Genomic DNA, 23558 nt, shown 5'->3' with positions numbered 1-23558 from the left:
GTGACAATGCATCTGGCCACCCTGCCAAGATTGCAAGATAATTTTAGGTATGTAAAATATTCCAGATGAGACAGCCACAACATGGATGTGGCTGTCTGTCATTAGATATAGTTCCCTAAAGCTATAAAACCTCAAAAGGCAAAAAAAAAAAAAAAAAAAAAAAATTGGATATGGAAAATCTCAATTTTTCGAATCCCAAAAAAATTGAAGACAGGAATTACACACACACACACACACACACACACACACACACACACACACACACACACACACACACGGCACTTACTTTAAAGAAGATTAACTTTCTGTCCCCATAAGCGTAATATCTTAATTTTTGTGGACTAAATTTTCAATGTTTTTTGATCATTCATTATATGTTTCATGTTTGAATCCATATGGCACCAGGGCCAGATTTAAACTTGTTGGGGCCCTAAGCTATAAGCAAATATATAAAATTGCATTAAATCCTTCAAAATTAATGACCCCACTTAATAAATACACAAAATTTACTAGACAAAATTTTTATACAATTTACAGGATTTCTAGAAACTTATTAATAGGCACTCCATTTGTTATTCCACCATAGCATAACAGGGAGCAAATTATTCCTTCTGTGTAACGTTCTATCAAATACATTAAAATCTGCTTTTTGAAGTCGCTTTAGGTATGAATCACATGCCACCTAAAAGAAAATTTTATTTTATCAAATGAAATATTAAGAACAGAAAATTAATGAAAATGAGTTATTCAGCTATATAACAAAAATGCAAAAAAAAAAAAGTTGGTCAATAGCTCCAAATTTAAGATTTTCTCAGCCGTTACAGATAAATAGTTCAGATGTTACAAGCACACCCAAACTATAATTCCCGTATTCTGGACTGCTTGACTACAGTAAAACCTCGTAAATTCAGAATCCTAAAAAGTATGAGATTTTTAAATTTTAGAAAGTGAGGAAATTCTGAATTCAATCACTTCCTGAAAATTTTACAAAAAAATTATAAGTACTAAATAATTTTTAAATAATTTTAAAAAATTAATAATTTAGAAATTACTTTTCTCAAGTGATGTCTAAATTTTCCTATGCTTCACTGATAACTGTTGCTTTGACAACTGTAAATTAGAAATAATAATTTCTAATATATGTAAACAAGATCTTAAATGTAACTGTCAGATATTGTAAATGATATCTAAAAGTTATTATTATTCAGTCAAACAAACCTGGAAAGAGAGCAGAAAGAGTTGTTTTTTATTTTTTTGTTGTTGATGTTGTTTTAACTTAGAATGTGATACCAAAAATTGTTTGGCCAACTTTGTTCATGCATTTTTCAGTTATAGGCTTGGCAATTAATTACAGCACATCATTCATTTCAAAAAAAGTTTCCTGGGTATCAAATTCCAAGGCTTACGTTAAAAAAAGACATCTCTCTTCTCTTCCACTAAGTTTAATATCAGGAAATGCATGGGAAACCAGAGAAAAGCTTCTCCATAAAAAGGTAAAGGTAAACTGCAGCCATTATCAACCTACTGCAGGATAGAAGCCTCCTCAACAATTCATGCTGAGGGAAATGGACCATATTCTGCAACGCTGGTCCAGTGTGGGTTGGCAGTTCAACTGTATTTAGTAATCAGGGGCTTGAATCCAGGTCTAATCAAAGAGTGTGTGCTACTGCACTCCCGCTCCTGACCACTAGGCTACAGAGGCCTTTGCTTTGTCCCAAGCTTCTCCATGGTTATATTTAATTTACAGTTGTGACTATGTTAGCATTTTTTTTCTATTTTCTTTTTTATTATTTTTAAGCGTTTTCCTTCTATGTTAACTTTGTTTTCCTATTTTTTTTTATTTAAGCCTTAAATTAAATTTTAATTAGAAATAATTAGAATATGTTGGAGAAGTTTCCTGAAGTGAGTGATACCCTATAATTACCAGAGTTGGAAAATGTTTAATTTTTTTGTTTCAACATTACATAATCCTTCTACAGTAATCAATGATAAAAGTACTGTCTCTAATTTGTCTGTGAGTGAGAGCCAAGCCAATGAAATTTAGAAAACTTTCTTTGACATCACATCTCTTTTTTCAGTCACGTATGACAATGTTTATGCACTTAATTACCAAACTGTTTGTTCTACATAAGAAATATCAAAAGTACAATCAAACAGTACAGAATAATACAAACCACTCTTTGATCTGTAATACAATTTCTTTGCATAGAGCATTCACTACTAATTCAATAATTTCATTTTGTATCCCGGTTGAAAAGTATGTTGCACCTTTCTTATATAAAATGTTTAAAAATAACTAAATGCACAAGGTATAATACGTTAAGAGTAAGAGTTTAATATCTATATAATATCGGTGTAGATACACCATAGATAATTCTTAAGAAACTACGATGGTAGTTTGGGAGGCATCATTTGCTCTGAACTCATATTGTGCTCTTCCTTCACAACGAGTTGCTATTGTGAAAGAGCACAATATGAGATACAGAGCAAATGATGCTTCCCACACTACCATCATAGTTTCTTAAGAGTTATCTATCGTGTATCTACACCGATATTATATAGATATTAAACTCTTACACTTAACGTATTATGCCTTGTGCATTTAGTTATTTTTAAATATTATCATATAAACCTTTTGGCATCTTTCATACTGTGTGATTATCTTCACAACTGGGTTGTTTGTCATGTCTGCAATACCAGGGTATCTGCCCACCCACCAATGATAGGCCAATAGCTTTGAAACGGTGCCATCTGGGTGGTGGTACTCACTGAGAATAAGTAACAATAGTCTTCTCTATTAGTGAAGTGTTACTTATTCGAGGTAGTGTAATTCCATGGCAACTCATTGTGAAGGAAGAGCACAATATGAGATATAGAGCAAATGATACCTCCCACACTACCATCGTAATTTCTTAAGAGTTATCTATGGTGTATCTACACCGATATTATATAGATATATAAAATGGGTTAAAAATGGTACAGGTTTAAGGATAAATATAGATATTACAAAGGTGATAAACATCTGTGATAAATGCAGAAATTGCAAATGTAAATTTTTTTTTTTACACCATACTCTGTTGGTTCTGAAAGAATATTTTGGAAAGTCATCATAACAACATGTATACTTTCTGAGATTACTTTGTCTTCTCTTGATGAGATTACCTTGACTCCTCTAGCACATTGGAAGCATGCAAAAATTTGTAAAATAAAATAAACAACTAAAGATAATTCTACCAACTTGTCGAGACACATTAAAAAAAAACCTAAAAATTATATAAAAAGATGGATATTGTTTGCTGGAGTCCCATTTTGTAAGGAACCAGGAGGCCTCAATGATTAAAAGAAATAAAGGAAATCACATTTAACCCTCTTGTGAGTATGCATGTAAATATGCATGCAGGTACTGCACCATTTATCTGACTTACAGAAAATTGGTATTTTTGAAACTGGCTATTTTCAAATCTGGCGGACTGTTTTTTTGACAACGTGCAGGTGCGGAATATAGCAAGCATGGATCATAGCAATCAATTGCACATCAGTTTCAGTATGACAGCTGCTGTGTACACTTGCCCCTCTATATTTATGTGATTATATGTCCCAATTTATTATAGCTTTCATTTAATACCATGTCTAAAAGGAAACATTTTGCACTCAGTATATCGAAGAAAGTAGAGTTACTTATTGAGACTCAATAAAGGTGCTTCAATGCGGCGTTTGAGTGAGGAGTATGGTGTTGGTACATCTACTTTCTATGATATCAAGAAACAGAAGGAACAGATACTTAAATTCTATAGTGATGTTCCTAAATTAATGGACAAGCGAAAAACTTTACGCCAGTCGAAGAGTGTAGATGTGGACAGATTGTTTCTTGAATGGATTAGGCAGCATTGGAGTGAAAAGTTTCCACTTGATCATTCCATTATAATGACCCAAGCTAAACTTTTTCACAAGGAATTAAATTTGACAACTCCATGTGAATATTCATCTGGGTGATTCAACAGATTTAAAAAAAGGCACGGCATTCGCAAGCTGAAGGTTTGTGGACCACGATACTGCAGAGGCGTATTTAGATGAATTTGCCATTAGTTTCTGATGAGGGATTGTCAGCTGAATAGGTGTACAATGCAGATGAAACTTCTTTATTCTGGTGTTACATACCAAGGAAATCGTATGTAACAACAAATGAGTCAGCACCAGCAGGGTATAAGGATTCCAGGGAACGACTTACGATTCTTGCATGTTCCAATGCAGCCGGCACCCACAAGTGCAAATTACTCACTGTTGGGAAAAGTCAGAATCCTAGGGCATTTAAGGGTGTCAGGGTGTTTCCTGTGATTTATAAGGCAAATAAGCAAGCTTGGATTACAACACAGATTTTCACCGATTGGTTTCTAAAGAACTTTGTGCCTGATGCCAAGGCTCATTGTAAATCTGTGGGATTACCTGATAACTGCAAAATTATTTTAGTGCTTGATAATTGTTAGGCACACCCTCCTACTGAAGTTCTAGTCAAGGACAATGTATGTGCTGTTTACTTGCATCCCAATTGTACTTTGCTAATTCAGCCTTCAGACCAAGGCATTCTTCGTGCGTTCAAGTGCAGGTATAGGGATGTATTTCTGTGGAAAATGCTAGACACTTGCAACAAAGGTACAGGGATAAAAGAATTTCAGAAAGCATTTAATGTTAAAGATGCACTTTTGGAGTGCAGCAAAGTCCTGGGACAATGTACCCAAGGATACTATGATAAACGGCTCGCACAAATTATGGCCATCTAACTTATTTCTTGACGGTGATGAACCTGATTTTTGTGGTTTTTGTATGTCTGGTGAGGAAGAAATAGTGAAGAATTTATTGGAATATGCAAAAGGTTTGTCACGTGAACTACACAAGAGTGTATAAACATTGATGGTGATGTTCCAGTTGTGCTCCAACTCACTGATAGTGAAATTGTAGATATGGTAATGAAAAAATCAGATGAGAGTGATGATGACAGTGCACTGAAAGAAGAAGAGAAAGTGCCTATAGATAGGTGCATCAGCCTGAATGAGGAACTGATTCGGTGAATGGAGCAAAAGAGCTTCATCAGTGAGCAGCATTTTATACATCCACATATAATGTGGATGTGTAAAATACAAGAGGTTTTCATTAAAGAAAAGCAGAGTATATGAAACAACAGAAACTGCAGGACATATTTTAAAAGATCAACCAGAAACTTTCAAGTGAAGTTGAGCCTGAGCCTCAACCTTCAACCTCCAATACCTGTGTTTCTTTGTTTCCTGTACCTGTTACCCCAGATGTTGAATTGTCTTCAGATGAAGATTAGTGGATTAATATTGATTAAACAGACCCTGCTTTAGAAGTGTATTAATTTGTATCTGTTAAATACAATTTCTTTCATTTTCATTGTTTATTTTATATTTTAAGTATATATTAAGCCTTGATCTAGAAATCCGGGTCACCTCCGGACTCAAGCTTGCCGGATAAATGGTCCGGTACCTGTATATGTTTTAAAGGTTCTGTCACAACAGTATTATCCATATATGTGCAAATTCTAAACTCTACAGAGATGTGCTCTTATTTATCAACTGAATTTACAAGTAATAGTAGCAGTTATTATGTTTACAAGAGTTTTGAAAATCAGTGCAGAAGGGTGTGTGGCCAATTTAACCAGCTTTGAAACAATGATTAGCCATGTAGTTCAAGGAAGCCTTAGGCTTATGCTGCACTAGCCAAAAAAAATTCCCAAGTTACCCTGAGAGAGAGAGAGAGAAGTAGAAAGGAATCACCAAGAAAGAGAAGAATAATGATATCCAGCTCAGGAGCCTGGGTGTGCCATGTCCATACTCATCAGATATGAGCCCCTGGGGATATGATGTGGACTTACTTTACCATCTCCTTCAAGATTACTTGGTAAAAAAAAAAACGGCTGCCATTATCAACTCACTGCAGGATGGTAGCCTCCTCAACAATTCATGTTGAGGGAATTATCATACCATAATGGACCATAATCTGCCATTCTGGTCTCGTGCGGGTTGGCAGGTCGACCGTATTTAGCAATCAGGGGCTTGAACCCTGGTCTACTCAAAGAGGGTGTGCTACTGTACTCCCACTCCTGACCACTCGGCTATGGAGGCCTTTACTTGGTAGATTATTTGGTATATACTATTAATTCCAGGAGCCTTACTTGCCTTTAGGCTCAAATGTTTTTCTAATAAACAATCTGCTTTAATTTCAGTATTGCTAATTTCATACTGCTCAGCCCACTGACATAGCCTCTTCTCGATATGAAGGGTCTTTCATCTGTAAAGAAAGATGTGAAATACTTGTTCAATTAGCAACATTAGCAACATCAACAGGGTTATCTAAGACTTTTCACACCCATTATGCAATAGTCTGATTTGGTTTTTCTTCTTATATTCACATATAAAAAAAATTCTTGTTCCTATTCTCTGTTCTCTTAGTGATTTCTTATACTCAGCCTTTGCCAAGCTCATCTTTTTTTTTTTGTGGTGCAATTACAGATAAATTTTTAGCTGTCATAAGCTTCAGTACTTTCATTGCTCTGTAACTGTTCCATGCAATCTCCTTCTGTTCTCTTAGACTAGCCAGCTCTATATTCATCCATCTCTGCATCCTCTTTGCACTATATTTTCTTAATGGTATATATGCATTCATAGCTTCTGTGACTATTGCTTTAAAGATTGTCCATAATGCTAATGTAATCACCCTCCCTTTGCTGTCTGCCCAGTTGATAGAGGCCATATAGTATCTTAAACTGTTATAGTCACCTTTCCTGAAATTAAACTTCATGTCTTTACCTATAATAATAACTGCAACCTCTTTTTTCATTTTTCAACTAAGGACTGTGTGATCACTTCCTTTAATGTTTCTTGTGCTGTGAGCCTTATTATGTCATCTGGTTTGTGGATAATGATCAGGACTAGAATATTCTTACCTCTAGTATTATCTCTAACATGTTGATGCAAATAATAATCATCCCGTTTATTTAAAAATTTTGTCCCCTGTGGTGAGCTCCCCTACCACTTGCTCCAATCAATAAAGGTTGTTTGTTTGTTGTTTGTTATTTGAGAGCATTAGCAACTAAGGCCATATTGCTCCGGGGATATGCGGTGGTCATTCCCTGACCTTTCCGGATCCTCCGTATTTGGTGGTCACAGGCTTGAACCCCGGTCTAATCAAGAAGCGTGTGCTATGCACTGCTGCTCCTGCCCACCTGGCTACGGAGGCGCCATCAATAAAGGACCACTCAAAATCACTCATAAGACATTCCCATTTGCTTGCCCATTCCATCTGCACATAGAGGCTTTCATCATGTTCTTCACAATCTTCTGGTCAGCAGAGTACTCCCACTCTCATTCTACCTTTCAATCCAACTATTTCGCTTCCGATATGCAGGCACATATAAGTTCTGTATCTGGGAAAGTTTTAATTGTACTCAAGCTGCTTCTAATAAGGATGACCCACCCCTTTTATCGCCTGCACACTTGTCTATCCTACCTAAATACAATATTCATACTACCTATGTTACATTATTTCCCACATCACACAATTTGTATAATTTGTTTCCCATAAATTACCAAGTTCAAAATTCTGTTACCTTATTAGTGTAAATCATCATTTAAGATAGATATAATGCAATATTTTTGTTGGACAAATCAAATGATAAAATTTCTTTTTTTTTTTCTTTCAAGTTCAGAAAAACAGAGTTCCCTTTTTTTTTCTTTCTTTTTGGAATGACAAAAATATGCTAAGCAACTAAATTTAGACCACACTTGGCCAAATTTCTAACCTTTAAAATAGATTTTATTTGAGGCGCCTCTGTAGCCAGGTAGGAAGGAGCAGCAGTGCGTAGCACATGCTTCTTGATTATACCGGGGTTTGAGCCCGTCACCACCAAATACGGAGGATGCGGAAAGATCAGGGAATGACCACTGCATATCCCGGAGCAATGTGGCCTTAGTTGCTAATGCTCCTAAAAACCACCAAATAACAACAACAGATTTTATTTGACACTTTGCTTCTATTTGACAGATTTTATTTGACACTTACCTCCACAATCATCATTCTGGATTTCATATTTCTGTTACTTTATTTATGTGTTGAGCCTTATTCTTGCTTGCTTGTAACTATATGGGATCTACTCTGCAAAACTGAGCTAAATTATCTTGCTCATTATAAAAGTTTTCTTTTCTTAATTCACGATCGATTTAAACTTCATGGTAATGTTGCTATCCAACTTAACAGTATTTAATAAAGTTATCTCACAAAATAACCAACTAAATCGTAAGAAACTTTGCAACTCTGTAAAAAAAAAAAATCATAAGCCAAGTTTGTTCTAATTTAGAAACACTTCCTAATGTTATTTCCAGCTATGAACTTTAGGTCAACTTATCTCTGGTAAGCTTTATTTCCTTTCTCACCCAAGGTACTTCCCTCTTCCTTTTCTACTCTTCTTCCCAAACATAGTTTTTATGTTCCATTATTAGCAACACTGTCAGATGCCCATAAATTGATACAAGACTCATGGAACTATGTCATGAGCATGTATGTAATCCTTCTGTCTGGTGGTAGCCATTGTATCTCTCAGCTAAATGAAATGCATACCATGATATAAGTACAGATTCCTTTTAGCAAAACAAAGCAGGTTTAAAAATGGGCTGTCATAAATTGTTCTAATTAAATTTATGACAGACCATGAATTCCAGAATTTAAATATATTACCAGGTGAGTTCAATTATCTAATAATTATAAACTTTTAGTATCAAAATTTGAACAAATGATATACATTGTTGTTGTTTTTGTTGTTGTTATTTCATTTTTAGGAGCATTAGCAACTAAGGCCATATTGCTCCGGGAATATGCGGTGGTCATTCCCTGACCTTTCCGCATCCTCCATATTTGGTGGTGAGGGGCTTGAACCCTGGTCTAATCAAGAAGCATGTGCTATGCACTGCTGCTCCTTCCCACCTGGCTATGGAGGTGCCCGATATACATTGTGTTATGCCATAAGGAACAACATGCTTGATTCAGAACACTATATTCAAACATTGCTAAACATTTTAATGATATATTAGTAATAATGTAATCTAATCTCTGGCATAGGTATTTATTAACAATTAACATCCTTCCACAACAATATGGTGAAACTCATCATCCCCCATTTCTGGGTGATACCACATTTCTGTTAGCCCTGTTATGTCAACATTAGTTGTCCTAACCAATATTTGAAATCACTCTGACAATATTCCTGACGTTACTGGAGCTGAAGTTCAGACTAAATGCTCTTGTATAGTTTACTATCCTGACACACTCCTTTAAGTTATTTGTTTCTCAGCATTAGCTTCCCATTCACTTGAAACATTGCTGCTTTCAGCACATTTTACAATATTGGCTGTTGCGGTACCAATGAGAAGTTTTGAGATGAGTGCAAGAGCATTAATGTTAGCCATAGTGCAAGAAAGCCACAGGCTTTTCTGCACCAGCAAAAAAAAAAAAGAAAAAGAAAAAAAAAAGTAGATAAAATACAAATTATGCACTTGCCTCCTCATGTAGTTAACTACACAGTTGGCCTTTGAATTTCTTCAAACTGTCAGCCTCAACTACCCACAAAGGCAACTTGTTCCACTAATAAACAGACAAAAGAAAGTTAGCGCTCTTGCTAACTAGGCTACTGGGGCCCAGAAATGATATATCTGTCTGTATCATAACTCCCAGATCCTCCTCTACTGTTTTTAATTCAACCCCACCAAGTGTATAAGTTATTTTGGGGTTGCTATTCCTCAAGTTGAAGACCTTGCATTTTGCTGCATTAAAATACAGATGCCACTTTTCTTACCATTGATGAAGCCTATTCAAGTCATCCTGAAGTAGTGCTGCTTGACACTAATCATTAAAGACTGTCCCAATCTTTATGTCATATGCAAATTTGGCATCATGCCCTTTATCCCTTCGTCAATGTTGTTTATGAAAATCAGAAACAACAGTGGTCCAAGAATGATCTTTGGAGGGCTCAAAGCCTCCATTACTTTGACCCATATCATCATATAAATGCACATCTATATAATCCCTATCCTTCCTAACCAGCAGTTTCCCTGGAACCCTTGCACCACCTTTCTTCAAATGTATTCTGTCTCTACAACACAGATTCCTTCTACCTAAAAATGTGAGCCACATCAATAAACATTTCCTCCCAAAAGCCTTGCAGAGTCCCTCAAGTTCCTAAAACCCTCTACAGGGCTTTAGGAACATAGTCCTTCCTATCATGCTCGGACAGAGTTGCTTGTGACCTAATTTATGACATTTTTTTCAGCATGGTCCTATATTTATCCAACAGTTCATTAGTTCAGATCATGTGCATTTAATGTCATTAATCTCCATACAAATAATAATGCTCTCTTTATCCCTCTTAAAATCTGAAAATCTGTTGGTGACATCATCAATTGTTGCTCCTATCCACTTCTTTGACAATGGATTCTCCCAATAAAACTAAATCCTCTTGAACCAGAAGAGTATATACTTGATTATTTTGTTCTAGTGCCTGAATCGGGGAGGGGAGGTGCATTACCTGGCTTTCACTAAATACTCGAGTCCTCGACAAATTCCGAGTTATATTTGTCTTTAAGACAAGCACCTATTTCTTCAGTGAAAATGTCATCTTGTAATACACCAAGTTTTAATTTGAGATCGGCACACCTTTTACACCAGGAACAAAAAAAAGAATAGTCATTTTAGCTATGATTATCAACTGCATTGACCCCTGAATATATTCTGCAAGGTTATGCAAGTGATGAACTTGTGGCTCACATGGAAATGACCTAAAGGTAAGAATTAAATGAACAAATATTATAGAATTATAACTTCACAGAATTTAAACCAACAAAATATTACAGTAATTACGCAGTTACCAAAAATTTAAAGTTCATCAATGCCAAAAAGAATTTAACTTAGTACAATTAGTTTTAGAAAAGGTGAGAATTAAATTTACAAAATATTAAGAAGTAACTTCAAAAAATTGAATTTATAAAATTACAAAAAGAAAAGAATATGACAAGATACTTAATCTTTCAATCTTGAATATAACCTTAGAGAGCTCACTCTCTCTGATCCACTCTCTGTGACTGCAAATGCTTCTAATATATATTATTTTGCAACAACTTACATGCTCATTATAGTCAGGACATCTGCGATTTACATGAAATTGTCATAGGTCTCGGTATTTCAGTTAAGAATTGCATATAGAATTGAACACTTGAATTAAGATACCTAAAATAATGAGGCTAAAACTTAGTAGATAAGCAGCAATAGTTAGAGGTTGTACATTTGTGTAGGGTTATAAATCCAAGACATTATACTATATAGCTAAAATATCTGTGTACAAAACTAATCATCAGCCATTATGAAATGTATAGTGTTGGTGGTAGTAGTAGTTGTAGTGTAGCAGTAGTAAGTTTAGGCAGCAGGCTTCAATATCTAAATATTTTTTTCCTTGGGTTTTATAAATGGCTAGCTACTGTTAATCATAGGTTTGTTACCTATATATAACATAATTTTATACTAATTATTTTATTGTCTTGGATCTATGCTCAGTTTGCTATGACATTATTTCAAATATTCTACGGTTCGGCATTTGATACTATCTGCAATATGTTCATTACTTCCTTTGTTTCTTTGTTAATATCTGTAGGTTGTCTACTAGGAGGTAATTTCTATCTCTTGCCTTTTATGCTTTTAGCTTTCTATTTCTAATTTTTTATGTACGAAAATCTATTAGATCACTTGTGCTTTTTATTTCCAAAAGTGGGGTATACAAAATGTCAATATGGAGTTACAGTAGTACATGCATTTCAGGTGACCATGGTCAAGCTCACAAGGCTTCTAAATATGGTAATTTTTATACAGTAATTTTTGTATTCTCTCTACCTTGTAAATTCCTCTGACCCAAGATGGCCATCACCATCACAATGTATAAATAGAAAAATATATATATATTCTGAGTAAAAAAGTTCATATAAGCATGTGTCCAATTCTCAAGCTGTTAGAAACTGGCATGCACAAAGCCATTATGAGAGGTATTAAAGAACGATAAATGATTTATTGTTTGCATTTAATAACTTTTTGAATGATACAAAACACAAATAATTGACAAATTTTTTACAGTTTACAATAAATGCTTGAAAATCCCACCGCCAACCTCAATGCACTTTACAACTCTTGTGGTAATATGATGTGTTGTTCTTCTGAGGTCGTCTTGGTGTTCCTTTATGAGGGCAGCAGTATCCAAAATGCGAGCAAGCAATTCGGCTCTTGTATTCACCTTTTCTTTGTATACTGTACTTTTCATCCATCCCCACAAACAAAAATCTAACGGAGTGAGGTCTGGAGACCTTGGTGGCCAATGAATGGGACCACCACAGCCAATCAGGGAAAGTTCGATTTAGATATTGTATCACTGGAAGGGTATAATGTGCAGGAGCTACGTCATGCTGAAAGTACATAACAATTCTTGTAGCCAAGGGAACATCCTCCAATAGTAGTGGAAGTTTGTTTTGCAGAAATTCTAGGTAAATGGACCCTGTAAGATGATTTTGTAATACAGTAGGCCCAATCAATTAATTGTAGATGATACTGCACCACAGATTTACAGAGAAGTGATGTTGAAAATTAGTTTTTACAGTGACATTTAGATTTTTGTCTGCCCACCTATGAGAGTTATGGGTGTTGTTGATACCATCACAGGTGAAAGTAGCTTCATCGCTGCACAGTATTAATGGAATTAATCGGCGATTAGCATTTACCCACCAACAAAATTCCAATTGCTGGGTGTCATCTTCTGGTGACGCCCAGCAATTGGAATGCAAGTGGGTGTAACATCTTCTGGTGGAAGATGTTACCCCCACTGTATGTGAAATGGATACAAGTCATGCTCACATAATGTTCGCCATACTCTTGTCTGTGGAACACTGATATGCATAGAAATTCTTTGTGTGCTAATAGTAGGACTACGTTTTCCCGACTGAAGAATGTGTTCTATTTCATCCACATTTTTTTCATTTGCACGTTCAGAAGAAATATGAGTGCTGTGAATTGTACCAGTCTCGCGCAGTTTAGTGTAAACACTAGTAAATGCTATTGAATCTGGTATTCTGCGGTTAGGAAACCATCAACGGTATTCTCTAAAGCAGCAGTAGCACTTCCACCACAAAAACCATAGACAAACACTATATCGGCATATTCAGCATGTGTGAAGATGTGTGTCATTCTTAACAACACTTCTAACACCAAACAGTGTCAGATTATAACTGCTTCTTGGTCACATCTGATCCAGGGAGCTGTGTGTGCCATTTTCAAACAGCTGTATATCCGTATCCATTGAGAATTGGACACATGTTTATATGAACTTTTTTTACTCAGAATAATCAATATTATAGCCTCCCAAAATATTTACTATTCCTCCTGAATCACCCTGTATATACATATATATATATATATATATTATATTATGAGGTCAGAAAGTATTATTGCAAATTAATGGATATATAGAATGCAAATAGTGAAATGATGTTATTAATATATTATACTACAGCTGATAAAGTAATCACTTACCATAGGAAGGAAAACACTTCTGACTGACTTTGGAATGTTTTTCTTAAGAGACTTTGCCTGTAAGTAAACATCTGTAAAATAAGCACAGTGAATATAGTTGCAAAAAGTTTATCCAAACAAATTTAGTTAAAAAAAAAATTTATACAACTGGGTTATCTTGAACTGTTTTTATTTTATTTTGATTTGATTTTAAATTAATTTTTTAGTCAAAAATAAAAACACATATTGGTGTTTTTAAGGAAATATCATGTTTTCAACTTTCAGTTACTAGTGAGCATGCTACAAAAAAACTACACATACACTCATGTATTAGAGTATATGTATATGTGCATGTATTTCATCTGTGGTGGCTCCTAGATAAACATCTATCTCCACCTATTTGATTTTGTGCTGACATACAGAAACTCTGTAAAACAGGCCTGACATGTAATTAGTGTTTGTGTAAGTGTAAATGTGTGTGTTGTTTATGTCAGGCCTCTTTGCCACCAGGGAACAGTCAACACCTGGGCAGTTGCTGCCTGGTGCCTGTCCCTCAGCATGTGGAGTTGGGCCTGGTCCAGTAGTCTGTGCTATATGCACCAAATCCCACACTGGTGAGAGTGCCATACCAATGGATGCCAGCAATCCTGTACCCAGGTTGCCCAATCTTAGGTACCAGCAAAAAAATTGAGCACAGTACTGATACCTATTTCTGTGTACATACCTTACCTACTTCCTCTTACGAAACACTTTACAGCAGTATTTTTGAAATACATTAACTTTTACACTGTCCGCCACAAATTCAGTAAATTGACCTTCTTCATTTATCAAAATATGTCCCCAGTCTTCCTCCAACCCGCAGAGACAACGATTATTTTCTTCTAACCCTAATTGAAATAGCTTTGATCTTAAGGACCCGTGTTCGGTTAATATATATGATGTCGTCATGGCTGGGTAAACCACTCAATCTGTTATTCTTTAGCATATAAGTAACCCCTGGGATAAATTTTCTGATCACTGCCCCAGTTACACTATTCTCTCATCTAGCTTGCCACATACTATATAACTCATTTAAAATTCTTTTCTTCTCCACTTTGATATTATTACTCAAAGTGGTACTTATTCCCATAAAAGTAATCTCCTTACCCTTCTTTAAATTATAAATACAATATCTATATAATATATGCAAATCCAGAGGAATAACACCTGCAATCACTTGCAGTGCATTTGTAGAGACTGTTCTACATGCTCGATTCATAGCTAATAACATTGATCTTTGTATTGAACACAACTTATTTATAAATCTAACATTTATCACCCTTCTATACCATATTCCTGCACCATAAGAAACAATCGGTAAAAATACTGCCTTACAATATAATTGTAGAACCTTTTATTTTATTTAATCCTCATTCAAGAGGATTTTTTTTTAATCCTCATTCAAATCTCGTAACTTGAATGGGAGCAGAAGTAAATGCTTGAACTTTATTAGAAATATTATCTAAACGTGCAGTAAAGCTTAACTTATCATCTAACAAAAGACCTAGGTATTTAAAAGTCTTAAATATTCTATCTGTTTGTTTAAATTGTGGATCTTAGGTGGATGCCCTATATTAAAAGGGCCTCCAAAAACCATCATTTTAGTCTTTGCAGTAGAAATTTTCAATTTATTTGTTGCAGCCCATATACCAAAATTATCCAAAATTTCTTTAAATCTAGTCTCCAAGATCAACCTTGAAGAACCAGGAACAAATATAAGCAAGTCATCAGCATATGCCACTGTATGACAATGTTCATGACTCCGAGAGAGCCACTGATCCAATACTATGTTCCAACACAGGAGACCTAATACAGATCCCTGTGGATACCCTCGATATATTTCTGTTTCATATCTAAGATGGTTTATCCTCACAGATACTCTTCTATTAGTAAAGTAGCTGTGAAAGGCCCTATATAACTGGTGTACAATTCATTTTAATGAAAAACATTTAGCCCTTTCCCACCACAAAGAATCAAAAGCTCCCTTGAAATGAACACCGTTAAAACATATTTATCAGGAACAGAAGAACAGTAAGCAATCAGATCCCCAATGGCATTCTTTGCCGATTTACCTTTACTAAACCCATATTGATTAGTTTCATTGTGCTCATACTCTGACAACTTCTCCTCAATTCTTATTACTAAAAGTTGCTCATATTTTAGAGTATGTTAAACATTTACTTGCACTCTAGTAAAACAGTTTATCAAAAAATTTACATATTGAAATTTCGATTTATTATCTTAAATTTACTAGTTGCTCTTTTAATAGTTATTAAATGCTAATTTATTCAGACATTATATCCTTTTTATTTTACACTGTCCATGAGATTTAAGACATAATATAACAAATAGAAGTTTTTTTGAAAAAGAGAGCTTCGTTTCCCCAATCATTACTTTAAACTTTGGTCCTTGAGGTTGTCACAGACATTCTCTCAAATATGCCAGACAAGCTGTACTTGCTACCTGGGAGTCTAAAATGCCTATGGAACTGATATTCGGGTGACACTCAAGTCAAGTGGACCCAATTTTGGAGAAGTCCAGACAGTCTGTGATAGCCAAATCCTCTGCTTGCACCTTCACGATGGTGGGACTGTTAGTAATCCTGGGTATAACCTCCATGCACAAGTATATGGTGGTGACCACCCAGGTGTGAACCAACGTAAGCAGGGGTCGAGGTGTGGCGCCCACACCACATGGAGGAACGCCGCCCCTCTATGTTACCAGGCAGTACTAGGTGGTAGATGACTCTCATCAACCGGTGAAATACCACCACTTTGCTTATTGGAGGCTTGAAGTGGTGGAACCCATGTTTAGTCTCTAGAGCTAAGTTCCGGTCATACCTTCCCTATCTCTTCCATCATGCAGTATGATTGATGACTTTTGAGGTTATGATGAACATCGTGGCAACATCCAATATTCCTTACATTTCGAGGGTACAGCTCTAAAATGGTTTTCGCAGGCCGGCCACTAGTTAGTACACCGGACCGAACCTATTGGTAACTCTCTAGGAGGCTTCGCGATCAGCTAGTGTATAATCTTGATACCTCTACTCTGCCAGATAGTGACTGGAGGGAGTCCGAGTAGTGGGTATGCGGGGAGCATTGTCGAGGCCACGTTATGTCAAGGATCTGGGTATATTCTTACCATATGTACGCTATATCCAAAAATTTCATTACTTCATACAGCAGGTCCCACCCACTTTTTATTACTATTGAATACACCACGAATTGTCAAACTAATAGAGCAAGCTTATCTGCGAAAAGATCTAAACCTCCCAAGCACTTCCTAATTCATTTCACAAATATACGTGGTCTCAATTCTAATCTCAACGATGTCCATTTCCACTTGCAGTCGGCCTAACCCCATGTACTTTTTCTGAATACTGACAACAGAATTTCAGTTATCGGTGATTCAATTACTGCTCATCTCAGATGCCCAAATTATTCGCTGTATGATTCCTTTTGCCTCAAAAGTCGCCTCTGGCTTATGTTACCCATTTATGTGCATATGTCCATTCTGATATTCCCTGTCAGAGACTTGGCAATTTGGAATCTCCTCTTTTCGATCTTCTCTGGCTTAAAATCTCTCTACCTCATTGTGTCAAATTCATCTGTTGTCTCTACTGTTCTCCCAATTCCACTAATAACTTGGAAGTCTTTGACTTCCTCTCATTGCAACTTGACTTTCTCCAGTCCAACTTTCCTAACAGTGAGGTAATTTTCCTTGGTGATTTTAATGTTCACAACTCCAGCTGGCTTCCGTTTTCTAGTCACACCGACCCAGCTGGTCGAGATGCTGAGGCTTTTGCAATTACTAATGACCTTGCACAGATTGTTCATTTACCTACAAGAATACCGGACAATCCTAATCATACAGCCAATACGCTTGATCTTTTTCTCACAAACAATCCTTCTAAGTACACGGTCGAAGTGAGAGGTCCTTTAGGCACTTCAGATCACAACTTGGTGATTGTCTCTTCTCCAATGGAACCTTTATCTCATGGCTATTCCCAACCTCGTGTTGTTTGGCATTACAAGAATGCAAAATGGGATGACCTGCGAGACTTCTTTTCCTTGGTCGGATTACTGTTTCAGAACTTCTGATGTCAACATTTGCTCAGATCTTGTCAGTGAAATTATTCTTGCAGGAATGGAATCCTTTATCCCACACTCCACTTTAAAATCTCGTCCTTTATCTAAACCTTGGTTTTCCAATAAATGTGCTAAGGCTGTTCAAGAGAAGAACGTTGCATATCGTAATTGGCTTGTTTCTAATTCTTCAGTTTCATTTTCTGCCTATACCAAAGCTTGCAACAATTGTAAAGCAGTTATTAATCAGTCCAAACTTGAGTTTGAACAGGCTAAGAGTAAAAAACTTGCTTCTTGCCCTAATGGTAGCTGAGCATTCTGGTCTCTTGGCAAAGCTATTGGCCGCAACTTTTGCCCATCTCTGCTCTCACATCTGTCCAAACCAGATGGTTCTGTTGTCACTTCAGCCATGGATAAAGCTGACCTGCTAGCATCCCATTTTTCTTCCAACTCATGTATTAATGATATTGGTAAAACACCTCCTACCATTCCCAACACACTCCATTCAATGCCTCCTGTGGTCTTCCATCAAAAGGATGTCAGAAGGATTTTGACGAATCTTGATGCTAAGAAAGCTCCAGGGCCCAATGGTATTTCTCCACTTGTTCTCAAACCCTGTGCTCCTGAACTTACTCCTATTCTTTGCCACCTTTTTTCACTTTCTTATTCCAAAGGTGTTTTTCCTTCTGTTTAGAAATTTTCTCATATACAGCCTGTTCCTAAAAAGGGTGACAAATTCTTCCCATCCAATTATCGTCCCATTGCAATTACTTCTACTCTTTCTAAAGTAATGAAGAAAACAATTAACAGCCAACTCTTAAGCCACCTAGAAACCTTCCATCTGATCAACGATCACCAGTATGGATTCCGTCAGTGTCGATCCACTGGTGATATTCTGGCTTATGTTACCCATTTATGGACTAATTCAATGGAAAGGTTCGGTGAAACACAAGTAATTGCTCTTGACATCTCAAAGGCTTTTGATCATGTTTGGTATAAAGGTCTTCAAAACAAGCTTCCATCTTATGGTTTGCCAACTGTTTTTTGTAATTGGTTATCCAGTTTTCTCTCTGATCGCTCACTGAGGGTGACGGTAGATGGCTCTATGTCTTCTAACTTCTCCACTAATGCCGGTGTCCCCCAAGGTTCAGTTCTTTCTCCCACTCTTTTCTTCTTGTATATTAATGACCTTCTTCCATTGACTGGAAATCCTATCCATAGTTTTGCCGATGATAGAATATTGCATTCCACTTTCCATTTTGAGAAACCTTGTCCTGCTCAATCAGCTTCAACTTCTCGAAAATCTGCTACCAATTCGTAATTGGCTCTCTCAGGCTTCTTGATTCCATTCGGAAGAGGGCAGTTAGGTTAATTAATGATTCATCTCTAACAGAGTCTCTCCACTCGCTCACTCTCTCACAGACGTACTGTTTCTGCTGCATGCCTCTACTACAGATACTTCCATGGGCACTGTTCTTCTGAATTGGCTTCTATAATTCCCGCTCTCTCTCTCTTTCACAACAATCCAAACACGTGCTGCCACTAGCCAACATCCATTTACTGTCCAACTTCAAACTCACAGAACCAACTTTTTATCTTCCTCGTTTATTCATTCAACTGCCGTTTTTTGGAACAACCTTCCTTCATACGTATTTCCTGAAAATTACAGTCTACAGAAGTTCAAGTCCAATATCAACAAATATCTTCTTTCACCTTCTCAACCTCCACCCAAGCATGGTACTAAGTACTATAGGTTCTAATACTTCTCGTGTTTGGGGTTTACATAAAAAAAAAAAAAAAAAAAAAAAACCGAGTCATTACCATTGTGGGATATCTCCATTAAGAGATAATTACAATTTAAACCACTGTTACTCTGCAATACCATCATATTCCAGAATTTATATCATCCCTTGATCACATGCACAACTCTCTATGGTCAGGTTGCCCAGAGATGTAAGAGAAGGGGAGCGATATCTGAGCAAAAGTTTCACTCTAAATTTATATTCTGCTGCCAGAAAGATACATACATAATGTATTTCGTATATCCCTCTCCATATTTCCATGCACTGTCTTATCTTTAAATTTTCTTATATACATAGCTTCTCTACCTTTTCTTTTAATAAAATCCCTTCCCCAAAAAAATTAAAAATTTTTTTACATTAAAATAATGGGACATTTTGCTATCTCTGATTTCCATATTCCCCTTCTCTATATGTTTCCAGTGTTACGCAATCTTCATTTTAAATAACCTTGTCTTACCAATGTAAATTTTTCCACATTCACATATTATTTAGAAAATAATATGTGACATGTTATTTGGAAAATAACATGCAGACATGTTATTTTCTAAATAACATGTCTGCATTTAAATGGGGAAAGAGTCCCTCAGAAAAGACTCATTTACTAATTAGATCTATTTTTTCATTATTAATCAACTGATATAGCAAAACAGATGTTTTGTAAGCTAAACAAAGGCAACAATAATGTAATGAGAATCACAATTGCACCAATATGAAAATAAATCTTTTAATTAAGTGAATCGTTTTAACACTTCTACCAGTGTTTTCTTCTACAGTAAGAAGATAAATAGAAAATATAAAGATTTAGCAAATGATTTGCACCCTGATGTCCTGATTGGAGAAGCCAGGAAAGGATAACAGCTACAAAGCAAAGTTATAACTCATAAAAAGAACATAGACAAGAAACTTTAACACAGATTAAACCCAAATAACTCAAAAGCTCCCAGGAACCTTGCCATTTCATGCTCCATAAATAAGATTTACCAAATAGATCCATCATCAGTGGCAGATGATGTAATCTCCAAGTGACTAACTCACCTTTTTTTATTTTTTTTTTCCTGCCATCCATCATTCCTAGGTAACAAAAACTGTTGAACTCTTCCAGGTTTTTTGGGCTTGATTCATATATTTTCCCTCCAATTTTGTGAAATCCTGGCCAATTTGTATGTGATATTTGTTAAAGCTGGAGCATATTCCTTGAAGACCACTTGGATAACATCATCCTCCTTGGTTATCCAACTCTCTTAGGAAATCAGACATCCTAGACCTGTTAACCATACTTCCAATTTAAAGATCAAAACTTGAAACACAAAAAAAAATCCAATTTGTAGATGGAAAATTCACTCCTCATCTTAACAGACCTTTTCATGCCACAATCCAAAACCTGAGTCCTTGGTATTTCTGCTCTACAACCGACATTTTGGACACAGTATATTGATGGTATTTTCTTTGAAATGTTTGATATGGAAACACAGAATTGAAATATATTAATAAATACAGAATAGATATATGAGGTGTGGCAATAAAATTGTAGCAGCACCAAAATTGTAGCAGCACCAAAATTGTAGCAGTTCTTGAACTCGTGCTATTGCAGTTATGTTTGATGAGTTTGAAAATAAATGGAAGTAGTACGTTGTAGTTCAAACTTCCTCCAACAAATGGTGGTACAGAGACTGTCCAGTAGTCTGACAAGGTTTGCAAGTAACAACCAGTTTTGTTAGTAGCATCAATGTTCTGTGTCATGATTTTCCAATGGAGCAAAGGATGAATATTAAATTTTGCTTTAAACTGGAAAAACCTGCAACAGAAATATATGAAATGTTAAAAACTGGTTACGGTGATGAAATATTAAGTTGTAATAGTTTGTACGAATGATATAAATGGTTCAAAGATGGACGTGAGAATGTTCACAATGACTCAAGAAATGGCTGTACAATCACCTCTTGAAATGAGAAGAGAGTTGCAAATAAGGTTTGGGAAACAGTGGCAAGAGATTATCATTTTACCCCAAGAATGATGACTGATGAGTTGGATATGAATAAGGAGATGATTTGTCAAATTCTACATGAAGATTTAAGAAAAAGGAAGGTCTGTGCAAAATTTCTGCTGCACAGCCTCACAGATTTTAGCAATAGCACTAGTAGTGGCATATAATTGAAGAAAACAAGCTTATAAAGCATCAGACAAAAAAAAAAAAAAAAAAACAGACACACACATCCCATTTCACCTATACATTTGCTCCAAAAGTTTACCCAGTTCTTCCTTAAATTTATTTAAGCTATCAACTTCCACAATGACAGATGGAAGTTTGTAACAATCAACCATTCACTGGCTAAAGGAAAATTTCCGCACATCAATTCTGCAACCATCTTTCCTCAATTTGATTTTATACCCCCTCAAGTGAGTAACCTTGGCAAGATGTAGAATCCCATCAGCATGGAGCTTGCTCAAACCATTCAAAGCCTTAAACACCTCAATCAGATCTATCCACAGGTGCCTAGTCTCCAGATGCTGCAATTTGTAGAACTTAAGTCTTTCTTGGTAAGAGCACCCCTTTGTTCATTCACCAGTCTTGTTGCCCTTCTCTGTACTTGTTCCCTGCAGCTCTGCATCCTTCCTAAAATGAGGCCTCCAGACCTATATACAGTACCCAAAGTGTGGCCTGACCACTGTCTTATACAAAGGGATAACATAGAAAAATTCCTCTTTATTATTGACAAACCCCATGAGTTGTCCTGGCAATCTGTCTGCACTGCTCAGAGAAATTCATATTTATATGCACAATTATCCCACAGGTCTTTTTCATTCTCCACTACCCTTAGTGCAGTACCATACAGTTTGTATGTTACTCTGGAGTTACTGCTACCCATATGCAGTACTTTGAATTAGTCAATGTTAAACTTCAGTTGCCACTTCTCAGCCCATCTGCCTAACTTTTCTTGGTCCTGTTGCAGTAGCTTATTGTCATTAACAACACTGCCAACCTTTGTATGATCTGTAAACTTGGACATTAAGTCTGATATACCTTCATCAATATCACTGATAAATACAGAAAAACAATGGGCCCAACACTGAATCTTGGGGGACTCCAATAAATAACATTATTATTATTAGCCATAAGGTGCAAGGAAGCCTGAGGCTTATGCTGCACTGGCCAAAAAAAAAAAAAAAAAAACAAATTAGTCCACAAAGAGCAGTGTCTATTGATTACCACTCTCCATCTTCTCATACTCAATTACTCCTTTATCCATAGCTGCAACTTGCCCTTAATGCCACAATGCTCTAATTTGTACAGCAGTCTTTTATGTGCAAAAGTATCAAAAGTTTTTCTGAAATCCAAGTACATGATATCAAAATTATGTTTGCATCCATTTCTTTTGTGACCACATCGTACTATCCAATCATATTGGTCAGACAAGAATTCCCCTTAACAAACCCATGCTGCTGTGTCTGTCTGTCTAGATCTGCAATCTGCACTATAACTGCAATCTTGTCTATGCTGCTGCAACAGGATCTGGAAAGGTTGAGCAGATGGGCTGAGAGGTGGCAAATGAAGTTTAACATTGACAAATGTAAAGTACTACACATGGGAAACAGCAACCCCAGAGCAACGTATCAACTCTGTGGTACTACACTGACAGTGGTAGAGAATGAAAGGGACCTGGGGGTGGTTGTGCAGGCAGATATGAAGTTATCTGAGCAGTGCAGACGAGCTGCAAGAGTAGCTTATGGTGTATTGTCAATGATATATAGGAATTTTCCTAGCAGGGATAAGGAGGTGATTATTCCCTTGTATAAGGCAATGGTCAGGCCACACCTAGAGTACTGTATACAGGTCTGGAAGCCTCATTTCAAGAAGGATGTAGAGCTGCTGGAACGAGTACAGAGAAGGGCAACAAGATTAGTGAATGGAACAAAGGGGTGCTCTTACGAAGAAAGGCTTAAGTTTTGCAAATTACAGTGTCTGGAGACTAGGCACCAGCGGGGTGATCTGATAGAGGTGTATAAGGCCTTGAATGGTTTGAGC

General features: G+C 36.3%; 1 protein-coding gene across 1 annotated transcript in view; it reads right to left on the bottom strand.

Moving 5' to 3' along the window:
- Window positions 1-553: 553 nt before the first annotated feature.
- sicily (NADH dehydrogenase (ubiquinone) complex I, assembly factor 6 homolog sicily) overlaps window positions 554-23558 on the bottom strand; it is a 102474-nt gene continuing 79469 nt past the window's right edge. Inside the window, exons 8-9 of the mRNA XM_090390123.1 lie at window positions 13627-13683; window positions 554-682 (exon numbers count right to left, since the gene is read on the bottom strand). Of these exons, the coding sequence (XP_090246249.1) occupies window positions 554-682; window positions 13627-13683 (186 nt within the window). The remainder of the gene's footprint in view (window positions 683-13626; window positions 13684-23558) is intronic.

This window comes from Mastigoproctus giganteus, chromosome 2 (genome assembly GCF_048544385.1).
Source record: "Mastigoproctus giganteus isolate SK-2022 chromosome 2, ASM4854438v1, whole genome shotgun sequence".
Classification (NCBI taxonomy): Eukaryota; Metazoa; Arthropoda; class Arachnida; order Uropygi; family Thelyphonidae; genus Mastigoproctus; species Mastigoproctus giganteus.
Note: the sequence above shows the minus strand (reverse complement) of the source record. Positions and strands in the feature narration are given on the sequence as shown.